At 32.8% G+C, this 24,905-nt stretch overlaps 1 protein-coding gene across 2 annotated transcripts in view; it reads right to left on the reverse strand.

Annotated features, from left to right (window-relative positions):
• LOC114349007 (uncharacterized) overlaps positions 1–5,982 on the reverse strand; it is a 38,972-nt gene extending 32,990 nt beyond the window's left edge. Inside the window, exon 1 of one of the 2 annotated variants that reach the window (XM_050646461.1) lies at positions 5,829–5,982. In XM_050646461.1, coding sequence (XP_050502418.1) covers positions 5,829–5,831 — 3 coding nt within the window. In that variant the 5' untranslated portion in view covers positions 5,832–5,982. Of the gene's footprint in view, positions 1–4,757; positions 4,883–5,828 lie in introns of those variants that run through there. The other variant, XM_050646460.1, reaches the window with a different exon arrangement.
• Between the last annotated feature and the right edge of the window lie 18,923 nt (positions 5,983–24,905).

Genomic DNA, 24,905 nt, shown 5'->3' on the forward strand with positions numbered 1-24,905 from the left:
TAAAAAAACTGTAACTGAAGCGGTGTAAAATACAGGGACAACAGATATTAACAATGAAATAACAGAAACACTAATACAGGCAACAAACGAATATTGCCCCAAAGCTGAAAAAAGAAAATAAAATTCGCTCCCAAACCAAAGCATTAATGAAACAACGAAGAGAGTTTTTCTTCTTCTGCATCTACGGCAATACACCCTGAATTGAGCCTTGGCCTCCTTTATTTTTTACCTTCACCCTTATTTGACTGTGGCTGCTCTACTCCATATACGGACTCCTAAAAGAGCTTATGCGTCGCTGTTAACTGTGTCTTCCCAGCGCTTTCTTGGCTTTCCAACCGGTCTCTTTCCCTGCATTTTAGCGTTCAGTGCTCTTTTTGGTAGCATATCCTCTCCCATTCTTATCACATGTCCGGCCTATTGCAATATTTGTATTCTAATGAAGTCTGACGGGGGTGTGTCCTCATAAAGTTGATAAAGCTGGTTGTTGTATTGACTTCTGAAGATTAGGTTTTTTCTCACAGGTCCTAGTATTCTCCTCAGTACTTTCCTTTCGAATGTGTCGAGTTTGTTTTTGGATGTTTCTTTCAGGACCCATACTTCACTGCTATAGCATGTTTTTGGTTGAATTAAGGTTTTATAGATTCTCATCTTTGTATTTCGGTGGACACTTTTAAATCGAAATATATGGGAGACGGCACAATAAGCTCTGTTTGCCTGCGTTATTCTTTTACATAATTCTCCATCTTTTGATCCGTTGTGATATATTTCTACTCCCAGGTATGTAAACTTCCCAACCCGTTTCAATGTCATCTTCATGTATAAAGTTTTGTGGGACTATATTCCTTCTCGTCTGTATCATTATTTTTGTTTATTCTGTGTTAAACTTAGAGAGTTGAATTACACCAACCTAGTCCCTGAGGAAATAAGTTCTTTAAGCAAAGAGATCTCCAGCACTATCCGGAATGAAATTAGATAGTACAATGAAAAGCAGATACAACAAATAATCGAAAAAATTAAAATTATGAAAATTCTTAGAAGAAAGCTAAATAACGACAGAAAAGAAATTATAAAGTTGAAAAACTTAAAAGGTAACACAACATCTAACAAAAATGAAATTATTATCATCGTCATCATCCAGCCTCAAAAGTTCACCGCTGAACATAGGCCTTCTACTTTTGTTTCCAACCCCGTCTGTGCCGCTCTCATCTAGTTTTTATTTAGCCTTCTTAAGTCGTCAGTCCATCATGTAGGCGGCCGACCGACGCTTTTCATGTCTTCTCTTGGTTTCCATTCCAATAACCTCTTTGCCCATCGCCCATCTGTCATTCTCGCTATGTATCCTGCCCATCTCCACTTTAGACTGGCTATCCTTTCGATGACGTCAGTCACCTTGGTTCTTCTCCTGATCTCTTCGTTTTTGATTCTGTCTCATAGAGTTATTCCCAACATGGACCGCTCCATTCTTCTCTGTGTGACTCTTAGTCTAGTCATAGACGCAAATAGGGGGGTTTTGGGGGTTATAACCCCCTCCTATTTGGATGTAATTTGAGCTCTATACGCTTAACACCATTACTATTCCATACCCCCCAGAGACCATCCAGTAGTTGTAACCCCCCCTTAGGATCATCCTCGTTACACCTCTGAGTTTAGTAGCCGATGCTAGGTAAGTGTTTCTGCTCCATGTGTCAGGACTGGAAGGATGCACTGAACAAAAATACGTTTCTCTTTAGGCATATGGGCAACTCACTTTTAAACGTTTCTCTCAGTTTTTCCATATGCTGCAGGCCCAAGATTACATGACAAATCATTATACAACTCATAATTTAACTGCAAAAAATCGAATAAGTTGTGCAATAAAGAGTAGAAAATGGAATAGCGTTGCAAAAACAGGTAAAAGTTTTCTGAAAGAGTACCGCTGGCGTATTTTCAACAAAAGAGTAAGTTTTGTAAATCGTCTTTGTAGTCAGGTTATGCAAAGTTAATGATAACACTAATCTTGTACCATAAAGTTATAACCTTCCTAAAAAGACAATCAGTTGAGTATAAAACAAAGGAGTTCAAGAGAAGATAGTACATGTGGCAGAATTTTACCTGTGAGGTGAAAGATAAAAAATCTATTTACTTTCCATTTTTAAGCAATTTAAATTTTTCAGAATGGATATTGATTGTGAGAGATTTGATCGAGTGAATGAGTGCGGATCAAAGCAAGCTTTTATTAGAAAGAATGGACAAGGATAATAAACAGTTGCAACATGAAGTATACATAAAATATTAGATGAAACTCTATGTCATAATCCCAAATCTTTGTACCTGTCGACGATCACAATAATTTAAGAATATACTATCGCAAAATCGCAAAATTCTATCACTAATTAATTTAATTAAAAATCCCGACGAAATCCAAAATCGAACTTACCATGACTAGTGGTAGAGAAATGATACAGTTTGGTGAAATGTCACTGGAATGTTCTGTTGGAGAAGAATATTATGAATTTCGTGGACCGACCACAGGACAAATAATTAAATTTTATATAAGCTAGAGGTCAGCAAACGACTTTCCAGCAAAGTCCATCTCCAACAATTCCAAAATGTCCATTCAACATGTCCAAAATACTTTGGACATGATGTGAGAGCTGATACAGTATACATGGAAAGACTTATTATCCAAGGAAAGGTAGACTGCCGAAGATCACGAGGAAGACATTTGAATGAAATAGAGGCAATGTTAATGCTATAATGTTTTCTATCTCTTTTTTCGAAGAACACTATCCACAAATGTCTGTCACTTAAATAGTTATTTTCCTAACTAGTGCGGAAAGTGATACTTTCACGCAAAAGACTGCCGTTGACCCGAACGACGCGATAGCGGAGTTCGGGCAAGCAGACGAGTGCGGGGAAGACCCTTTCCGCATGAGTTGGAACAATATTTTTTCTAGAGCCGTACGTTTGGAAAAAGCCACAAAAAATAGAGTTATATCAATTTTTATTTAGAAGTGAAAATACACAAATGAATTCTTTGACAAGGTTGTCAAAACCAAAATTTCAATATAATGGGTTACCACGACGACGATATTGATTTCCATGACGACGATTCAAAACCATTGTAATTTTTTACTGATCTGACTTTTAAATATAGGGCTTTTCATTCACAGTCATTTGTTTCGAGCTTCTGTCATGTGTCACATAATATTAATATATCTACGTCGTACGCTATTGGTATATACCAATAATACAAAGCAAAGACGTATGACGTAGATATATTAATATTATGTGACACATGACAGAAGCTCGAAACAAATGACAATCGATGAAAAGCCCTATTATGTCAAAATAATTTTATTTCATCGAATTATCAGTAGTAATTGCACAAGAGCTCTAAAATTCTATATTAATTTTAGAGATCGAGTGCAATTTGTTGCGATTATTTCATGAATAAAACTTTTCAACACCAAAATTTTATTGTAATTTATTTATGTAAGTACAAATTAGTACAATTAAACACACAGTTGTTATAAATATTAATTTGACGGTTGAAAGTCATCACTTTTATAATTTTTAAAACATTAATTAAATTGTCATTAATGTCACTGAATGTATTTTTTCGTAGCAACGAAGGGCATCTGACGTAATATACTTGACGACGGGAAATTATTAAAAATTATCGATTTAATTTAGATTTATGTAGCTTTCTATTGGTCAGAATCTCCTATGAATGAAATAATCGCGCTAATTTCATTAAAACATGAACACAATAAGATAAATTTGAAATAAATTAGTAAATAATATCTAAATATTAGTTTATTGCATGTATTATAATATATTATAATGCCACATTACAAGGTATTTTACTTTCCCGCACGCCGTGCGGGAAACTTTACTTTCACGAACGCCGTGCGGGAAAGTGCAACTTTCGGAAACGAAATGCGTGCGTGAAAATGGCTGTTTTAGCACGACCGTAGAAAAAATAATTTGCAACTTATTAATTTAATAAAGGTATAAAACATTGTATAAAAGGGAGGAATATTTAAACCTTGTCTATTTCGCACTGTGTTACAATATAAGTATATCAATCTTTTGGCATCATCAGATTCAGCCGGACATGAATTCTGAGCAAAAATGATAAAATTTCTAAGCAACAGTTTCAGGAAAATTTGAACAATCTACAAAGATAAATTTAAATAACAAAAAAAAATTATATGAACAAAAAAAAATCAAATAAGGATACAAAAGAAAAATAAGAAAAAATTCAATTAACTTGATTAAATGAAAAGAAGAATAATATACCTATGCGAAGAATTAATAAAATAGAGAATTAGAAAGACTGTGTAATAATTTCAAAATGATATGCCAAAAAGAAACAACAAAATTGACTATTTAATGACATTAAAATCTTTAATCAACCACTTACGTTGGCAAATAATGTTTTAGTTTAGAATTGTTTTAAGCCTTTATAAAATATACAAAAAAATATATTAGTTTATTAGGGAAATAAAAAACCTTCAGAAAGTCGACTACTAAGTAACAAGACATTTATTCAATACATACACTACACATTACACTATACTTAATCTGATTGCGACTGGATGAATGATTAGTATCTATGGCCAAAAAAAGAACAAACTTTATGGGGTGCTAAAACCCAAAATAATCACTCTAACTTAAAATAAATGTTTTAAATGACCAAATACACCATGCGCAAAATTCTATCACTAATTAATTTAATTAAAAATCCTGACGAAATCCAAAATCGAACTTACCATGACTAGTGGTAGAGAAATGATACAGTTTTGTGAAATGCAAAGTCCAGCTCCAACAATTCCAAAATGTCCATTCAACATGTCCAAAATACTTTGGACATGTGAGAGCTGATAGGAGGAAAGGATACACGGAAAGACTTATTATCCAAGGAAAGGTAGAATGCCGAAGATCACGAGGTACATATTTGAATGAAACAGAGGCAATGTCTGTCATGTTTTCTGTCTCTTTTTTAGAAGAACTTTAAGATATCAGGCAAAAAATTGGATGAGTTACCTCTGTTTTGTCTCTTCACACAAAACGCATCACTTAAGATAAAATTATTCGAAGAAATACACTTCGAAATCGTAAAAACATAATTGCTTTAATTATTCTGATTTATTACTCAAACTAAAACTGCTTTATTAATCAAAATATGTCTTTTGAAAGGCACATACGTGAATTAAAACTAATTATGAATTTGTTTTTACGATTTTTTATGCATGCTGGACATCAATTCTGAAGAAAATAATTATATGAAGAAAAAAATCAAATAAGGATGGAACAGAAAATTAAGAAAAACTTCAACTAACTGGATTAATGAAAAGAAGAAGAATATATGCAAAGAATAGAATAAAGAATTAGAAAAACTGTGTATTAATTTCAAAATGATATGCCAAAAATTGAACCACAAACTTGACTATTTAACCACATTAAAATCTTTTGGAGAAATAGTCAATTTTTAAATCGTCCAATCAGGTGCAACACCCCTTACATTGGCAAATTATGTTTTAGTTTAGAATTGTTGTAAGCCTTCATAAAATACACAAGAAATATATTAACGAAAAATTATGTATAGAAAAAATATTAGTTTATTAGGGAAATCACAAACCTTCAGAAAGTCGACTTTGCTAAGTAACAAGACATTTACTCAACACACACACACTACACGAATGATTAACGTCTATTCCATAAAAAAAACCTTCTAATTAATGGGGTGCTAAAACCCAAAATAATCACTCTTAAAAATTCGCAAAATTCTAACACTAATTAATTTAATTAAAAATCCTGACGAAATCCAAAATCGAACTTACCATGACTAGTGGTAGAGAAATGATACAGTTTGGTGAAAGAACGGACACGAATTAAAATCACCGAACTCAGGCCGCCGCCATTTAAACTTTCTTTTAGTGAATGTAAGCTTTGTACCCTACCTTCTGCCTTGGACGTTTGTGTCCGTACATATTTTTGCAATTATTCGAGACGTTTGACATGGTTAAACTTTTCAAGGTTTTTTCGTTTCATCGAGGATGTGTTAGATATTAATTGTGTTTGAGTTAATTAGATGGCCGAATATGAAAGTGTACCTGATCATCTATTTCGTTTGCAAAAAGTTAACTTGTTTGTATACATAATATAAAACAGTGCTCGTACTTTTGTCACATGCTTTTTTTGTGAATTGGACATTGTGTAACACTATATTCATTCGGTATATATGTTCTTGTTCACTGATCTCTTTCCTTTCAGCAAATTCTATTTTTTGTGCATAATTAATATTATTCCTACGTATTAAAGCTTTTTGGATATATTACCTTGTTCTTTTTAAATCAGGGAAGACTCGTTAGTCTGTCGCATTTGGGTTTAAGACCTTTATACTCTACCTTTTCTTCCTTAAACTCTAATAAGTCCTGGAACCTCAACCAAGGCCAACACTTTTCTTATTGGTAGTTTTAGGATCACTTCTGGTTCAAAACTCAGTTGACCAGTGAATTCCTGCCTCACATCACTTAGCACATTGTAATGGAATAGTATGTGTATGGCAGCCTCTTCTTCTAAACGCCACATTCTGGGAAAGGCCCGATGGAAAAAGGTCAGTTGGTCGCTCAAGAAAGAGATTGAAGGCCGCAGTAGCCAGTGATCTACGCAAAATTGGAGTACAGCAATGGGAAATAGCTGCTCAGGACCGACAACAATGGAGGGAAATAGTAAACGCGGCCAAGACTCACATAGAGTTGTAGAGCCAAATGATGATGAGCCTCTTCTTCCATTTCGTACTTTCTGCACCATGGTTCATTCACCTTACCTAGTCTGTTTAAGTCGTTTTTTAAACGGCAATATCAGTCACCGTTTTAATCTCTCGCTTAATGAGGTTCATCAATTTTTTGAATAAGGTTCATCAATATTGTTAATTATTTTCTTAGTCTGGATTTACCTTTGAGTGGCTCTCCTTTCTTTTGTGACTCTCCTTTCTTTTGTGACTCTTTTCAAACCTGCCTTAACTGTTCCCTAACCATTCTGTGGTTACTTCTTATTGTACAATTATTTAACAACTTCGTTGGTTACTGATTCTCTTTTTTTTTGGAAATAATGATGTATATTTCGTTTTTTGTTTGTTCGTCGGGGCTTATCCAAGTCCATTTTCTGTGTTCTTTCTTCTCGGCCAAACTATTGATTAGGTAGGTATAGTAGATCGAAATAGTAGATGTCGTGAGAGAAAGTTAATTACTGACTCTATCGTTTCTGACTTCTATTTCAAATGGACTGATTAGTCTTTCAACTTCATTCAGTCCTTTGAGACTTTGGCGTTTAAATCGCCTATGAGCAAATTTGACTGCATCCTGCAGTCTAATCTTGCAGTAACTGTGAGAGAAATATACCCATATGCCTGAAGAAAAAAGTACCCATATGAATAATACGTGTTACCATGCTTGGAATCACTAAACGAGACAGAATACCCAAAAACACTATCAGACAAAAAGTAAATGTAAGCTTTGTACCCTACCTTCTGCCTTGGACGTTTGTGTCCGTACATATTTTTGCAATTATTCGAGACGTTTGACAGGGTTAAACTTTTCAAGGTTTTTTAGTTTCATCGAGGATGTGTTAGATATTAATTGTGTTTGAGTTAATTAGATGGTCGAATTTGAAAGTGTAGCTGATCATCTATGTATTTACTTTATCGTATCTTTCGTTTGCAAAAAGTTGAGCTGTTTGTACATAAAACAGTGCTCGTAATTTTGTCACATGCTTTTTTGTGAATTTGACATTGTCTAACAGTTTATTCATTCGGTATATGTTCTTGTTCATTTATCTCTTTCAGCAAATTCTATTTGTGCATAAATAATATTGGCCCTACGTATTAAAATTAATTATTTATATGGGAAATAAGCCACAATTAAAATGAAAAAAATAATTTTATTAACTTAATTATTTATATGGGAAATAAGCCACAATTAAAATGAAAAAAATAATTTTATTAACGTTTCGACGCCCAAATCGGGTGCCGTTGTCAAAATACAAAATATTACTAAAATAAACTAAAGTGTTGTTGCTAAGCAAAAAAATTCTTCTAATAATTTATTTAATCTCACTCATTTATATTGGCAATTCAGACATATATTATACATTTTAAAGTAGAAGACTTTAAAATGATATTGCCAATATTTATGAGTTGCGTTCCTGGGACGACTTACTGAAAGATAGTTCATTCGATTACATGAAATTAACCCCAACTCAAGAATATCCGTCATAAAAAATTATAGCATGTGATATGTCTTTAAAAAGACAACCAAATGCAACGACAGTAAAATTCTCGCGTTAGAGACTTCATAGTAAATCACAAGGGAAAACCAGGAAAAACCTGTGATGCTATCCCGACATCGTAAGTATTTGGTCTTACATTAATTTACTCTCAAAAAATAATACCAAATTCTGACTTGTAACATGTTTAAATTATAAATAATATTAATAATACTAGATATATAAGTAATACTAAAATATAAAATATGTACTAGCTCGATATTATTGACTTACTAATCTTGGTATTTTCTTTCTATTGACTTCCTCTTTCAGTATGGGTAACCACATCCTACTGCATTCTACCGAGGAATTTGCGACACAATTGGTTTCATTTAGCATAATTAGAGCCGCTTCTTTGATTTTTCTCTTTTTACTATCTGATTCTTTCAGGACTATACTTGAATCTCTCCACTGAACTCTATGTTCATTATCCCATGCGTGTTGACATATTTGAGATCTCTCAAATTCTCTATTTTTAATATAAGATTGATGTTCATTTATTCTAACGTCTAATGGTCTTGATGTCTCACCTAAATAAAATTGTTCGCATTCACAAGGTATTTTATAAATGCAATTCTTTGTTCTTTCTTGATCATTGTTAGGTTTAGTTTTAGATAGAATAGATCTCAATGTGTTTGTTGTTTTGAATGTTGTTGAAATGTTGAATTTATTTCCTATTGTTTTAAGTTTCTCGGATAGTCCTTTTATATATGGTATTGATATTTTCCTCGTATTATTTCTGGTGAATGTTGTAGGATCCCGTTCTAAGTTGTTCTGTTCCATTCGATCCAATCTTGACAATTCCTTATTTATAAACGATAAAGGATAATCATTTTTTAATAAAACAGATGTTAACAATTGTTTTTCTGCTAAAAAGGAATTTTCGTTAGAACAAGTAATTTTGGCTCTATCATATAAGGATTTAATGATTCCCTTTTTAACGTTGATGTTGTGATTTGACTTGTAATTGAGATATCTGTTAGTTATTAATTATAATTATATTAGTTATTATTAATTATAATTTGGTCTATACACTTGAGTCTCATATCCAATATCCTTCTTTGAGATCAAAACATCGAGGAAAGGTAGGCTGTTATTGTATTCCTTTTCCATTGTAAATTTTATTGTCTCTTCTTGATCGTTTATAATATTCAGGAACGTATCCAACAATTCTGATCTATGAGGCCAGATTGAAAACACATCATCTACATATCTCCACCATACTGTGGGTTTTAAATTTTGTTTAAAAATAATATTAGTTTCGAAATCCTCCATAAATATATTAGCCAATAATGGAGATAAAGAAGAGCCCATTGCTAGACCAAATTATAATTAATAATAACTAATATAATTATAATTAATAACTAACAGATATCTCAATTACAAGTCAAATCACAACATCAACGTTAAAAAGGGAATCATTAAATCCTTATATGATAGAGCCAAAATTACTTGTTCTAACGAAAATTCCTTTTTAGCAGAAAAACAATTGTTAACATCTGTTTTATTAAAAAATGATTATCCTTTATCGTTTATAAATAAGGAATTGTCAAGATTGGATCGAATGGAACAGAACAACTTAGAACGGGATCCTACAACATTCACCAGAAATAATACGAGGAAAATATCAATACCATATATAAAAGGACTATCCGAGAAACTTAAAACAATAGGAAATAAATTCAACATTTCAACAACATTCAAAACAACAAACACATTGAGATCTATTCTATCTAAAACTAAACCTAACAATGACCAAGAAAGAACAAAGAATTGCATTTATAAAATACCTTGTGAATGCGAACAATTTTATTTAGGTGAGACATCAAGACCATTAGACGTTAGAATAAATGAACATCAATCTTATATTAAAAATAGAGAATTTGAGAGATCTCAAATATGTCAACACGCATGGGATAATGAACATAGAGTTCAGTGGAGAGATTCAAGTATAGTCCTGAAAGAATCAGATAGTAAAAAGAGAAAAATCAAAGAAGCGGCTCTAATTATGCTAAATGAAACCAATTGTGTCGCAAATTCCTCGGTAGAATGCAGTAGGATGTGGTTACCCATACTGAAAGAGGAAGTCAATAGAAAGAAAATACCAAGATTAGTAAGTCAATAATATCGAGCTAGTACATATTTTATATTTTAGTATTACTTATATATCTAGTATTATTAATATTATTTATAATTTAAACATGTTACAAGTCAGAATTTGGTATTATTTTTTGAGAGTAAATTAATGTAAGACCAAATACTTACGATGTCGGGATAGTATCACAGGTTTTTCCTGGTTTTCCCTTGTGATTTACTATGAAGTCTCTAACGCGAGAATTTTACTGTCGTTGCATTTGGTTGTCTTTTTAAAGACATATCACATGCTATAATTTTTTATGACGGATATTCTTGAGTTGGGGTTAATTTCATGTAATCGAATGAACTATCTTTCAGTAAGTCGTCCCAGGAACGCAACTCATAAATATTGGCAATATCATTTTAAAGTCTTCTACTTTAAAATGTATAATATATGTCTGAATTGCCAATATAAATGAGTGAGATTAAATAAATTATTAGAAGAATTTTTTTGCTTAGCAACAACACTTTAGTTTATTTTAGTAATATTTTGTATTTTGACAACGGCACCCGATTTGGGCGTCGAAACGTTAATAAAATTATTTTTTTCATTTTAATTGTGGCTTATTTCCCATATAAATAATTAATCATAAAAATGCCACAAGGAAATAGCTTCAGAACAATTTTATTAACGTTTCGACGCCCAAATCGGGTGCCGTTGTCAAAATACAAAATATTACTAAAATAAACTAAAGTGTTGTTGCTAAGCAAAAAAATTCTTCTAATAATTTATTTAATCTCACTCATTTATATTGGCAATTCAGACATATATTATCAGATTAAATAAATTATTAGAAGAATTTTTTTGCTTAGCAACAACACTTTAGTTTATTTTAGTAATATTTTGTATTTTGACAACGGCACCCGATTTGGGCGTCGAAACGTTAATAAAATTATTTTTTTCATTTTAATTGTGGCTTATTTCCCATATAAATAATTAATCATAAAAATGCCACAAGGAAATAGCTTCAGAACAACATTACGTATTAAAACATTTAATTTTGAATATATTACTTAAAAATAATAATTTAATATAATATGGAGACCGAGGCAGAACGGGATACTTAAAAAAGAAAAAATCATAGAAAGAAAACTAAACTGTGTATTAAAAAATAACAAAGTCAGACAGGATCACTTGCTATTAAGCTTCATAGAAATGACTTTATTTATAATCCAAATTGCTTAGTTATTTGGTTATAAAAACTTATCAGTGCGAAATTCCCGTTTTGCCCCGGTCACGGGACAAAATGGGAAATGCTACGGGGCAAAATGGGAATCTATTTTAGTGAAGCTGGCAGAGTTCACAAATATAAGCACCTTCGTCTTCATCCTCAACATATTCGCAGAAATTATGAGCCCATCCATGGCAGACACTACACACTACCCATCCTTCAGTTGACTGCAAATATAAGTATCCACAGTGGATGCAACCACAATCTTCATCATCTTCTGATGAGTCAGTGTACATCTCGTTTTCTTCTTTGGTTTTCTTTGATTTTTTTTATTAGTTTCAGTTTTAGTCAGATTCTTCTTACAAAGTTTTAATGCTGTAAAATATTGGCAATTTAGGAGAGCGGGGCCAGATGGGATAATATCCCGTCTTGCCCCGACCGCCTTGCCCCAACAGACATCATTTCAAATAAAATTAGTAATTTCTAACGTAAAAGCTATAAAACGGTTCGCAGCATGCAATATTAAAATTCAGTAGAGGAACTGGTCCGAATATGGGCTATGTATTTAATATGGGCCCCCACAATATTATGAAACAAGTAGAGATATCTGTTAGAAAATGCCCAAATATACTAGAAGGCCCCTCTTGTGTCATATATTTACAGATTCCTCGACCAGTACATATATTGTTGTTACACAGTGTAGACCGATTGATTTTGATTCTTGAAAAATTTTTATTGGGTAAGTTTATATTACGTGATATTTGTGTTTATTCACTTTATTTCGGAATTGATATATTATGCTTGTGTGACAGAAAAAAGGAGGAAAGAGGTTTTAATGTAGATTCTGAACAATAAATAGTTACAAAATCATAAGCTAACATTTTTCTTGGACGTACATATTTTGAAATATGGTCCCCTTGTGTGACGTAAATATGGGCTAAGGGCCCATATTCGGACCGACTGCATAGATCTAGCAGAACTGATGGAAAAAGCATTTCTAAAATCCCAGACCGCAGAGATAACTAAGAATGGGTTTAAAGTAACAGGAATAGGGCCAATAAATATAACCATTTTTTCTGGTGCTGATTTCAGTGCTGAGAAACTTGAATCTGAGAAAACATGTAACTCGACTGAAACTTATTTGAAAGGATTGACAAGTGACCTTGCAAAAACGATTTCTTCAGAAAATATAACAGTTCGTTCAGAAGACCAATGACCAGGTCATTCTAAAGACCCAGATCGACCATTTAAGGAACACAACATTCGTTTTTCACCTGTCCCATCAGTTCCGAAGCGAGCGTCTTTGAAGAAGGAAAACTCAAGTTTCTCAAGTTATAACTTCATCTCCGTACAAATCAAGCCTTGAATTATCAATTGAGAATATAAGACAATCAAAAGAAGGGAAGGGAAAGAGAAAAGTATTTTCAATTGAATCAAAAGAAAATGAAAAGATAAAGGAAGGAAAGGGAAGCGAATAGTTTCTGCGCTAAAGCCGAAAGAAAATATACAGAAACCCAAGAGAAAAAACAAAACCAAATTCAGTTCGAATGAAGAGAAAGAGGAATGTTTGCCCGCTGATGAAGACCTTGACATAGCACAGATAGGACATTATTCTCCTGAAAGCAATGGCGCCACATGTCTATTTTGTGAAAAACAGTTTTCTGATGATATTATAGGAGTAACATGTGTTCAATTTTTAATGTCCAATCTCTGGCCAGATGAACAGTGTACCGGAGCTAAAAATACTCTTACGTTTGCGATTTTTGTAGATAATTTTATTTTATTTTTTCTGATATATGTTTATTATTCCTTAAACATAAATTGTTGGCTAAATTAATTCATATTTTTGTTGTCAAAAGAGAATTTTGCTAGTTTTTGAATGGGGCCCATATTTCAGACAGCCTGGCCTGGTTAGAAAAATATGCCCCACTTCATATTATTACCTATAAAATAAATAAACTTTATAATAAAAAATACATAGTTAGCAGTTTTTTTGCTAATCTCTTGTAGCATGTACAAATGCCATTTGGACATTATTATAAAAATATAATAAGCAAGTTTCAATAAAAAAAAAACAAATGAAAGGCCCATATTCGGACCAGTTCCTCTAACATATCTATCATATTTGAATGAAAAACGTGATAAAACTTGCTTACTCATCTTATAGCACTTCTAAAAATATCACCAAAATTTTTAAGAAAACAGAAGAAAAACAGATTTTATGTCTGTAAAGAAGCAAACTACGTGATTAAAAGTTTCTTTCTAATGACTGAAGTGAGTCATCCCACGTTCGTTCAAATGTCGCTATTGCCGATATTATGACGACTGTTATGCACACCGATGCATTTCCCGTTCTGCCCCGAGCCTCGTTTTGCCCGGTCTCCCCTAATATCAATTCTGTGAAAAATTTTCATTCTTTTGAAAATATGTGGCCACCTGGCCACCATAAACATTATTTAACATGTGTAAGTTATCAGACTGTTCTATAGAAAAACCCTCTTTGGTCATTTTAAAAAAAATTCTTAATAAAAATACTCAAATATTATGAAATATAAAGTTCACAGCAACTATCTAAAGAGTATTAAATTTATAAAACTGAAATACACTAATGAATTAATGGCGCTGACTTTACACATTATAATGATACGACGTCACCGCCAATGAGGGCGCCTTTTGGGCTGGCCGCTATAATTTGAATGAACTCGATGGCCTCTTCCCTCGATTTTAATCGTCTTTAGTGGCCAAACGAAAGACAAAAACAACTTTTTTTTTCTGTGATCTATATTTTAAATTATGTTCTGTTGTGATTTATAGCATTTTTTTCGAATTTAAAATTTTATGCAAGTTCCCCATTATTTAACAATGTATGTTGGTTACCGATTCTCTTTTATTGTAAATGCTGATATCTATTTCGTCTTTTGTTTGTTCGGGGCTTATCCAAGTCCATTTTCTGTGTTCTTTTTTCTCGAAAAAATTACTGATTAGGTATAGTAGGTGTCGTGAGAGAAAGTTAATTACTGACTCTATCGATTCTGACTCCTATTTCAAATGGATTGATTGGTATATTTTCATCCAGTCCGTTGAGACTTTGGCGTTTAAATCTCCTATGAGCAAAGTTTGACTGCATCCTGCAGTCTGCCCTTTCAACTCTGTGAGAAATGTACCTACACCTATTATGTGAAGAAAAAAGTAGGTACCTATATGAATAATACGTGTTACCATGCTTGGAATCACTAAAAGAATCAGCCAAAAGGTTTGTACCCTACCTTCTGCCTTAGACGTTTGGGTCCGTATATATTTTTGCAATTATTCGAGGCGTTTGACATGGTTAAACTTTTCCAAGGTTAATTGTGTTCGAGTTAGTTAGATGGTCGAATTTGAAAGTGTAGCTGATCATCTATTTATTTTTATCGTATCCTTGCGTTTGCAAAAGTGTTGATTTATTTGTTATATGGTACTAGAAGATTTTTTTTGTATATATATGTGCTCGTAATTTTGTCACATGCTTTTTTAGACCATGGCGGATCTGTTTTGAGGTGGATGTTAGAGGTGGCATTCTGATTTTTGCAGTAAAACTTATGTGATAACTTCAGTAATATAATAGGACTTATCCTCCCTCTCAAATAGGCCGGGAACATTAATAAAAAAATTAAAATATTGAAAAATTACTAAAAACATTGTTTTTCTACTTTCCTTGCTTATAACTTTAAAACGATTCATTTTGGAGCAAAGTCATAATAGTAGGGGAGGAAAGTATGCTAAATTTGCAGTTACTCGAGCGTTATGGGGACCTATTGGGTTGTGAAGATTAGGTCCTAAAACCAAAAAAAGTTAAGTTAAGTTTTCCATATAGTGGGAGACTTTCCATTTTTTAATTTAATTTTATATTTTCAACAATCGTTTTTTCCGATTATAGCGCCATTTATCCACAATTCTAAAAAATGTCTCGAATAAAAGTTACTTATTTTACGTAGGTAAATAATCCAAATCTGCAATAAAAATGGGGGCTCCTATTTAAGATTTTAAAGTAACCCCCCACCCCACCTCCCTGGGGGGTCGTGTTTGGTACGATTCGATAGACTTTTCAAAAATATTGAATACGTGTATTTTGCAGTTTTTCGATTTGATGTTTATGTCGCGTAATATCGCGGGGTTCGTATTTAAAATTTTAAATTTACCTCCACCCTTCTCCGTGGTAGGTCGTGTTTGGTATTATTCGATAGAGTTTTGAAAAATATTGATCACGTATTTTTTATTTTTTGGATCTGACGTTCATTTCGCGAAATATTCGCTTTTTTTGTGAAATTTTGTGACTCGTCCATTTACATACGCCACGCTCAATTCGTCTTTTTTTTTAAAATATACTGTTTTGCATGTACTTAACTTACGTTATCTTAATCTGACGATTTCGAGCTTTTCTAAGGATATATTTTTTTTCGGACCACCCAACGAACTCCCCTGTATTAAGAGTCAATATATGGTAGAGATACATTTACAGGGTACAAGGTTTATCGCCATGCGATAATCTGACGCGCTCGAGGAACTGCAAAAATCCCCGCTTGGGCTCCCCTACCATAACGAAATCAATCGGGGATCCAATCAGTTGCCATCTACAGGAACCCAATTTTTTCAAAATTTTAGAATCAACAAACTTTCATTTGCATGTGAGTGACATTCCATTTTCCATAAGATGTGTGCGTTGTCCTTTATTATTTTTATTACCAAAACAAATTTTCTCTAATTCCTTCTCATTATGGTAGGGGAGCCCAAGCGGGGATTTTTGCAGTTACTCGAGCGCGTCAGATTATTACATGGGGAGAAACCTTGTACCCTGAAAATGTACTTCTACCATTGGCATTTAATGCAGGGGAGTTCGTTAAGGAGGGGGCCGAAAAAAAATCTATCCTTACCGCTTGTTCTAATGCAGCCGGTTTGCCAACGTCGACGCCGCGATTTACCTGTTTTTCCCCAGTTTTACTTGATCTCACCCTAATGCTGCCTTTGAAGTCACCAAGATAAACAGGGAGAAAACAGGTAAACCGCGGCGTCGACGTTGACAAACCGCCCTGTATGAACAAGGCCTTAGAAAAACTCGAAATCGTTAGATTAAGATAAGGTAAGTTAAGTACATTCAGAACAGTGGATATTTAAAAAATCTGACGATTTGAATGGGTCGTAAGGAAATGGGGGGGTCCCAGAGTTTCACAAGAAAAAAGTGAATATTTCGCGAAATGAATGACAGATCTAAAAACTAAAAAATACGTAGAGATAAACAGGGAGAAGTGTACTTTTGAAGTGTGTAAAATATATAACTGCTAGTTAAGAATATAAGCTAGGAATTATATATTTTACACACTTCAAAAGTACACTTCTCCCTGTTTATCTGTAGCCGTAAATGTGTACAAAACTATTTCAGTCTTTACATTTTTAAAAAATAAGTTCTCAAATTTTTCAAAAATCTATCGAAGGATACCAAACACGACTTCCCACGGAGAGGGGTGGGGGGTAGATTTAAAATTTTAAATGCTAATCTCGCGATATTTCGCGAAATGAAGATCAGATTGAAAAACTGAAAAATACACTTATTCAATATTTTTGAAAAATCTATCGAATTGCACCAAACATTAACCCCCCCATGGAGATGGGGTGGGGGGTTACTTTAAAATCTTAAATAGGAGCCCCCATTTTTTATTGCAGATTTGGATTCCTTACGTAAAAATAAGTAACTTTTATTCGAGACATTTTTCGAATTATGGATAGATGGCGCTATAATCTAAAAGACGATTGTTGGAAATGGAAAATTAAATTAAAAATGGAAAATCCATACTAAAATGGAGAACTCAACTTAAATTTTTTTGGTTTTAGGACCTACTCTTCACAACCCAATAGGTTCCATTTAACGATCGAGTGACTGCATAAATATTTAGCATACTTTGCTCATCTACCATTATATCATTTCATACTCGCTTTAGCTGCCGTCATTTCATTTCTTTTGAATAGATCTTAGCTTATTTTTATGAAGTTCTCTGAAGCCATATACGTTTTGTATACATTTTAGTTCATTAAATCGTACACGAGAGTTTCTTCTTGTTGGAATCGTGTCGTCGTCCGTCTCTCTGTGCAAAAATCCTTGCCTAGACTGCCTAGAGTCTTGACGGTAATATAAGACATACATTCAGGAAATAGACCAGGCCTTTTACAAAAAGGTATTGAAAGCAATAAAATTTCAAATACAATAAGATGAAAAGATAACTATGTATTATAAAAACCAGAATGTAATCATGCAGATATATTGTGCAATAACACTAAACTAAAATACCTATTAAACATTTTACTGCTAACGCTATTGATATTACTACTGCAAAGAGCAATTATTACTCATATTAGCAAAATTGATAGATGGCTACTTAGTCCATTTACTCACGGTTTTTGCTGTAAATTTTAAAGAAAGTCTTGGACTGTCATGAAATTTGACGTATAAATAGCAAATATGTCAAAGAAAAAAAGTGATATTGTGCCGATGTGTGCTTTTGCCCGGGGGTGACTTTCACCCCTTCTCGGGGGTGAAAAAATAAACTTTAAAGATAAGTCTGGAATTGGATAAACCCACTAATTCGGAGCAATTTTTTTTCTATGGAGTTTTTTCAATAAGTCAATACTTTTCGAGTTATTTGCGAGTGAATATGGTCATTTTTCAACAAAAAAAAACACGTTTTTAGACGGTTCTTCACAAATAACTCAAAAAATACGTATTTTATCGAAAAAAATACTTTTATCAAAAATATAGCTTATAAAAGGTGAAAGAAATTATATGAAGTCTGTACAGCCAATAGAAGCAGAGTTGTAGTTAATGAAAAGTAGGTTCTTATTCGTCAAATTTCAAATCCAATATTTCAACGTGAAATAACAAAAAAAAAATCAAGTACGTACAAAGAATTTTGTTGGGGAAACCCGGATTTTTCGAGGAAAACTTTCGTCGAAGAAAATCGGAAAAGAATATCTCTGTGCAGAATTAAATTACGGTAAATTTTTATTTGGGTGTTTTTGGTTTAAGTTAAAATCTTCGGAGTCACAGAGCAATAATTGAAAAAAAGAATATTTCGGAGCGCTAATTTGTTTATATACAAAATAGTACACTTTCTGCAGATTTTGCATATCTATGTTACTAATATAAATGCAATCTTAATTTTCGATTTCATCAATAAAATAGCTGGTAAATAACTTTTTTTTTGTTTTTTCCTAATGTGGGAAACATGACATGTAGGAACATGATATAGATGTATATAGTTATTTTCCTAACTAGTGCGGAAAGTGATACTTTCACGCACGAGACTGCCGTTGACCCGAACGACGCGATAGCGGAGTTCGGGCAAGCAGTCGAGTGCGGGGAAGACACTTTCCGCATGAGTTAGGAACAATATTTTTTCTAGGGCCGTACGTTTGGAAAAAAGCCACAAAAAATAGAGTTATATCAATTTTTAATTTTATTATTAATTCTTTGACAAGGTGGTCAAAACCAAACTTTCAATGTACCTAATGGGTTACCACGACGACGATATTGGTTTCCATGAAGACGATTCAAAAACATTGTAATTGTCTACTGATCTGATTTTTAAATATTATGTCAAAATAATTTTATTTCATTGAATTATCGCGCTAATTTCATTAAAACATGAACACAATAAGATAAATTTGAAATAAATTAGTAAATAGTATCTAAATATTAGTTTATTGCATGTATTAAAATATATATTAAAATTATTTTAGTAATCGGCAGCAATATGTCGAAACTAACGGTGGAGCTTCTGATTTATTAAATATATCTAGAGGTGTTCCGCAGGGACCTATCCTTGGGCCACTTCTTTTTAGTATTTATATTTCTAATTTAACATCCAATTTAGATAATGTTAGTGTTCATTGTTATGCTGATGATACTCAAGTGTATTATACATTCTCTCCTACAGATTTGGCAAGTGCTTCAGAAAAGCTTAATAGTGATTTATCTAAACTCGTAAAATCCTATTAAATCATCCGCTATGGTTTTCGGTAAAAACAAAGACAGTATTAGGAGAAATATTCAAATTTTGTTGCAAAATAATAAAATTAATTGCACTGATGTGTCCAAAAGCTTGAGTTTATTCCTAGATTCTGATCTTAAATTCAAAAAACATGTGTCGGCTTGTATTCAAAAAGCATACAGTTCATTAAAAATATTATTTCAGCATCGACAAATTTTAATTTAGGCATAAAATATTACTAACGGAGTCTTTAGTCTTATCGCATTTCAATTATGCAGATGTCGTGTATGGTCCTTGTCTTGACCAGTTTGATATAAATAGAATACAAAAAGTGCAGAAGTCATGCCTTAGATTTATTTACGGTATTAGGAAGTATAAGAGTGTCTCCTATAAGCTTAAGGATGCTAAATGGCTTGATATGGCGAACCGACGAAAACTCCATGCTCTTTGTCTCTATCATCGTATAATAGTAACAAAATGTCCGCCATATCTATATGACAGAATTAAGTTCAGGACAGACGTTCACAATATTAATGTCAGATCCAAAGGTTTGATATCTCCACCCACGTACAAAACAACAACATTCCGTGTCATACTCTTACAATATTTACAACTTATATAATAATATACCTGAATCAATGAAAAAACTACCTATTAACTCATTCAAAAGAAAAATGAAATTACATCTTCTTGAGTCAACACATAATACCCTATAAACATTACTTTTCATGTCCTATCACCTGTATTGTTTCTTTTTTATTTTATTTCTATTATTTAAATTAACTGTAATATAACTGTTACATATTTGATTTATATATGTCAGCAGAAAATGTTCTTTAATTGTTAAAAAAGGGCCAGAGCTTTGATCAGCAGGCACAGCATTCGTGTTGTGGCATGTTATTCTCTTGTCCCTTTTACAGAGATTTTTTTTTCCTATATTGTTATATTTGGTACTTGTACTTCTTTATTTTGTCTCTGTAATAAAGAGTTTATTATTATTATTATTATGATGCCATGTTACAAGGTATTTTACTTTCCCGCACGCCGTGTGGGAAAGTAAAATACCTTGTAATATGGCATAATAATAATAATAATACGAAATGCGTGCGTGAAAGTGGCTCTTTTAGCACGGCCGTAGAAAAAAATATTTTCGTCGCCTTAAAATAAGCATTTAACTCAATAAATGGGGCACAATATGTAGATATAAATTTTATACAAAACATTAACTGAATTTGAAGTACTGTATATTTATACCAGTTACGCTCATTCTAATGATGGTGACAGGACTCATGATGGTGTCGATCAGATTCATGTACATCAGATGACAGACCAATCATTTCAAATAACACAAGGACTAAAATAGGGTGATGGGCGGGCTCCTATACTGTTTAATTCAGCACTGGGATACGTTGTTAGAAAAAGATCAGAAGGTAACAACGCCCTTATCAATAAAGCACTTCATCTGGCTGGCAGTATATGCAGATGACATAAATAGACTAAGCATCAAAATTAACGCACCACCTTAAAAATGGGATATTTTTGATATCTAGAATTTTCTAAACCTCTTGTCCGATTTGAGCGATTTTTTTTGTATTTTATAGCTTGGTTCTTCAAGAATATCAATGTAATAATATTGTTGCTAAACAGGTAAGTGTCATTGTAGGTATACCGGGTGTAAGAATGATAGTGTGTTTTTTCCTCAAAGTTTGGAACACCCTGTGGAATATTCTAGCGTATATAAAATATTGAAATTAAAACTCAACTGTAGCCTTAGGCTTTCTTAACTTTTTTTTTGATTCATTTGCTTATGTTGGACAATAAAAAAGTTAGGTACTTTAACAACTAGCAACGTTCTTCATCAATACAGTGTATTTCTAAATAAGTGCGACAAGCTTTAAGGGGTAATTCTGCATGAAAAAATAATGACCGCTTGCTCTATAAACATATGGCCGCAAATACTTCGTTTTTGAGTTACGGGATGTTGAATTTTTTCTTACAAACTAATTATTTATTTATTGCTCTAAAACCGGTTAAGATATGCAAACGAAATTTAGAAAGTTTTAAGAGGTAGTTATTGCGCATTTTTTGACATACAATTAAGAATTTTATATTCACTATTGGCGTGCATACGGGTCATATTACCCGGTCATTTTACCCGTATGCACGCCAATGGTGAATATAAAATTCTTATTTGTATGTTAAAACATGCGCAATAACTACCTCTTAAAACTTACCAAATTTCACTTGCATATCTCAACTGGTTTTAGAGCAATAAATAAATCTTCAGTTTGTAAGAATAAATTCAACATCCCGTATCTCGGAAATGAAGTATTTGCGGACATATGTTTATAAAGCAAACAGTCATTATTTTTCATGCAGAATTACCCTCTAAAGTTTGTCGCACTTATTTAGAAATACCCTGTATTGATGAAGAACGTTGCTAGTTATTAAAGTACGTAACTTTTTTATTATCCAACATAAACGAGTGAATCAAAAAGCAAAATGTTAAGAAAGCCTAAGGCTACAATTGAGTTTTAATTTCAATGTTTTATATATGCTGAAATATTACACAGGGTGTTCCGAACTTTGAGGAAAAAATACAGTATGATTGTTACACAAGGCTATAACATACTAAAAAAATCACTAAAATTGGACAACACGTTTAGGAAATACGAGATATCAAAAATGTACCATTTTTAAGGTGGTGCGTTAATTTTGATGCTTAGTGTATTATGAGCAGATGCCATCAAACAAGCTTGATGATTAATATTGAATATTCTCCATTACATATTAAAAAAATATAAGAATGTTAAGTAGCTACATTCGACTGACGACAGATGGTCAATTGATTCTTTATTAATTAATATTTATAAATAAAAATTTAATATTTATAAATTTTTTGTTAGTGGTAGGTGTAGATATTTATATACTATGTAGTATTAATTTTAGCTTACAGTTTTTTGTGTAGATATGATTTATCTGATCATATTTTTTTGTGACAAACATATAACAAAAAATATCTTGTTAGGAATTCCTAAACCACAATAAAATTGTAACACAAACATTTATTTTAAGTCTGTTTCCTCCAGTAGCGTAACCAGGGGGAATTTTACGTGTTATACCCCCCACCCCATTGGAATGCACTTTGAACTCTATACGCTTAACACCATTACTATTCCATACCCCAAGAGATCCTCCAGTAGTTGTAACCCCCCTTAGTAGGATCATCCTGGTTACGGCGTTGGTTTCCCCCACTGAATCTTATCTGCTTCACTTATGTATACTAGCAATTTGAATATTTGAACATGTTATTAATTACAATATTTTTCTGAAGCTATTTTCTTGTGGCACCATGTCACTTTTGTTTCTTGATGTATCATCTAACCTAATTACTCACCAATTTTCGTGAAAATCGATGGAGGTTCACCGAAATCGAAGGTAATATGTAGTTGATTTTTACCTTCAGTGACTGCACTATACAAAAGAAATTGCCATTCAATGATCGAAATGCGCGTATTTTGCGAGCTCATAAATTATTAAACGATATGTAGTCGACAAATAATTTATCTTATTTATTTTAAGTACAATTCTCTCTTAAGCCGGAAAGATGGGGAGGTTTTCTTGCGAAGGGGTTGTAGCTCAATAATCGAAATTCGCATTATTCAGGAGTTTATTCTTAGAATTTATACGCGATACAATATATATATTAATTTTCTCAGCATTTTTCTCTTAAGTTAAATCAATTAAAGGGCTGTTTGGGGTGAAGGGGATGAGCTGAAAAAATGAAAATATATCACTTCGAAAGCTCATAAATAGCTCGTAATTTTGCCACAAAGATTGATTCAATATTCCTATTTTTAAGTAGTGGCGTGCTGTGTCTGAGACTCAGCCCACCCCACTAAAATATAAAATTCCTGCCCAGTGTAACGAGCTCAAAATTTTTAATTTGTGGGATATGAAAGCTCTTAAAAAGCTCATAAATCAGCGCTATATGTTTTTTAATTTCTGCAAGTGGAAGGGGAGGCAAATCAACAGGGGTCTATTATGACTTAATCTTCATCCTCATGGCATCCATGATACTACGACAACCAGAGATAAAGCCACTTCGAGAACAACTTTTAACCGGTGCGCGCATGACGTCAGCGCCCGACAAACTTGTACGGAGACGTATGGGAAAGCATAGAGTTTTATACGGTTTTATACATTCTCGTGTTATTAAATAACTGAAATTGCCGTTCGTCTGTTCTGTTACACTGTTCAATTTATACTTTGTTGAATTATTATAATCATACCAGTAAAATAATACAATATATTATGTTGTACTGTACTAAAAAACGTAATAGTTTTTTCACTGTAAAAATTAAAGAGGTTTCTTGACATGCATAAAACTTTAAATAAACCGCGGCAAATAAAAGATGGTTTATTAACAAATAATAAAAAAACTAAAGTTTCAAAAAAGTATTAAAATTACAAAAACAAAATTAAGTAGATAGATTTAGATGGATTTAAAGAGGTGGCCGTTTAGCCTATTCCACTGCTACCTTTTCAGATCTATTGTGGTCCTCTAATTCTAGATTACATTCTTTAGTCTGGCCCTTTTTAAAAGGTCCAATAAGCCCCAATTCTCACCGCACATTCTCTTCATTTTCAAAAGGACAGTAGCTTTCTGTGTGGTTTTCAGGTTAATTACATTAGCTGAGAGTGAAATAACTTCATCGTTCCGACCCATAATAAAATTACGAAGACGGTATTTAAACTACAAAGGAGACGGATGATCATGTAAACCTGCAATCGCACGTATTACTGAGAATAGTTCTTCTAAGCAATCTTGATTTAAATTATATGTTGTTAATAATTGATGTTGAAATCTTTTTTTAAATCTAGAAAGAGTAGTCGTAAAGATTTAATACTAACAATAATACCATGCTTAAAGGGCAGTAATGACTATTTCTAATTATATTTAAGAATTTTATCCCGAAAATATAGCTTTATGCTTTCCGAAAACTTTCGCAAACTGCATAAAAATAACAAACCCAAGTTAAAATTGAACATTTGACCTGGCGTTTGTCGGTCAGTGACGTAGGCGTAGAAGAGAGAGAGAGAGAGAGAGACAGGCTTATTCATGCGCGTGGCTTTATCTCTGGATGTCGTAGTATCATGATGGCATCTACTCTCCTGGCGTAATGGTTGCCGCCCTCTTTGGGCTCTTCTGATTCGTTTGTCGCGGTGAATCAGTCCGCATTAACATTTAGATTTTACAATTGGT

This window comes from Diabrotica virgifera, chromosome 3, assembly GCF_917563875.1.
Source record: "Diabrotica virgifera virgifera chromosome 3, PGI_DIABVI_V3a".
Taxonomy (NCBI): domain Eukaryota; kingdom Metazoa; phylum Arthropoda; class Insecta; order Coleoptera; family Chrysomelidae; genus Diabrotica; species Diabrotica virgifera.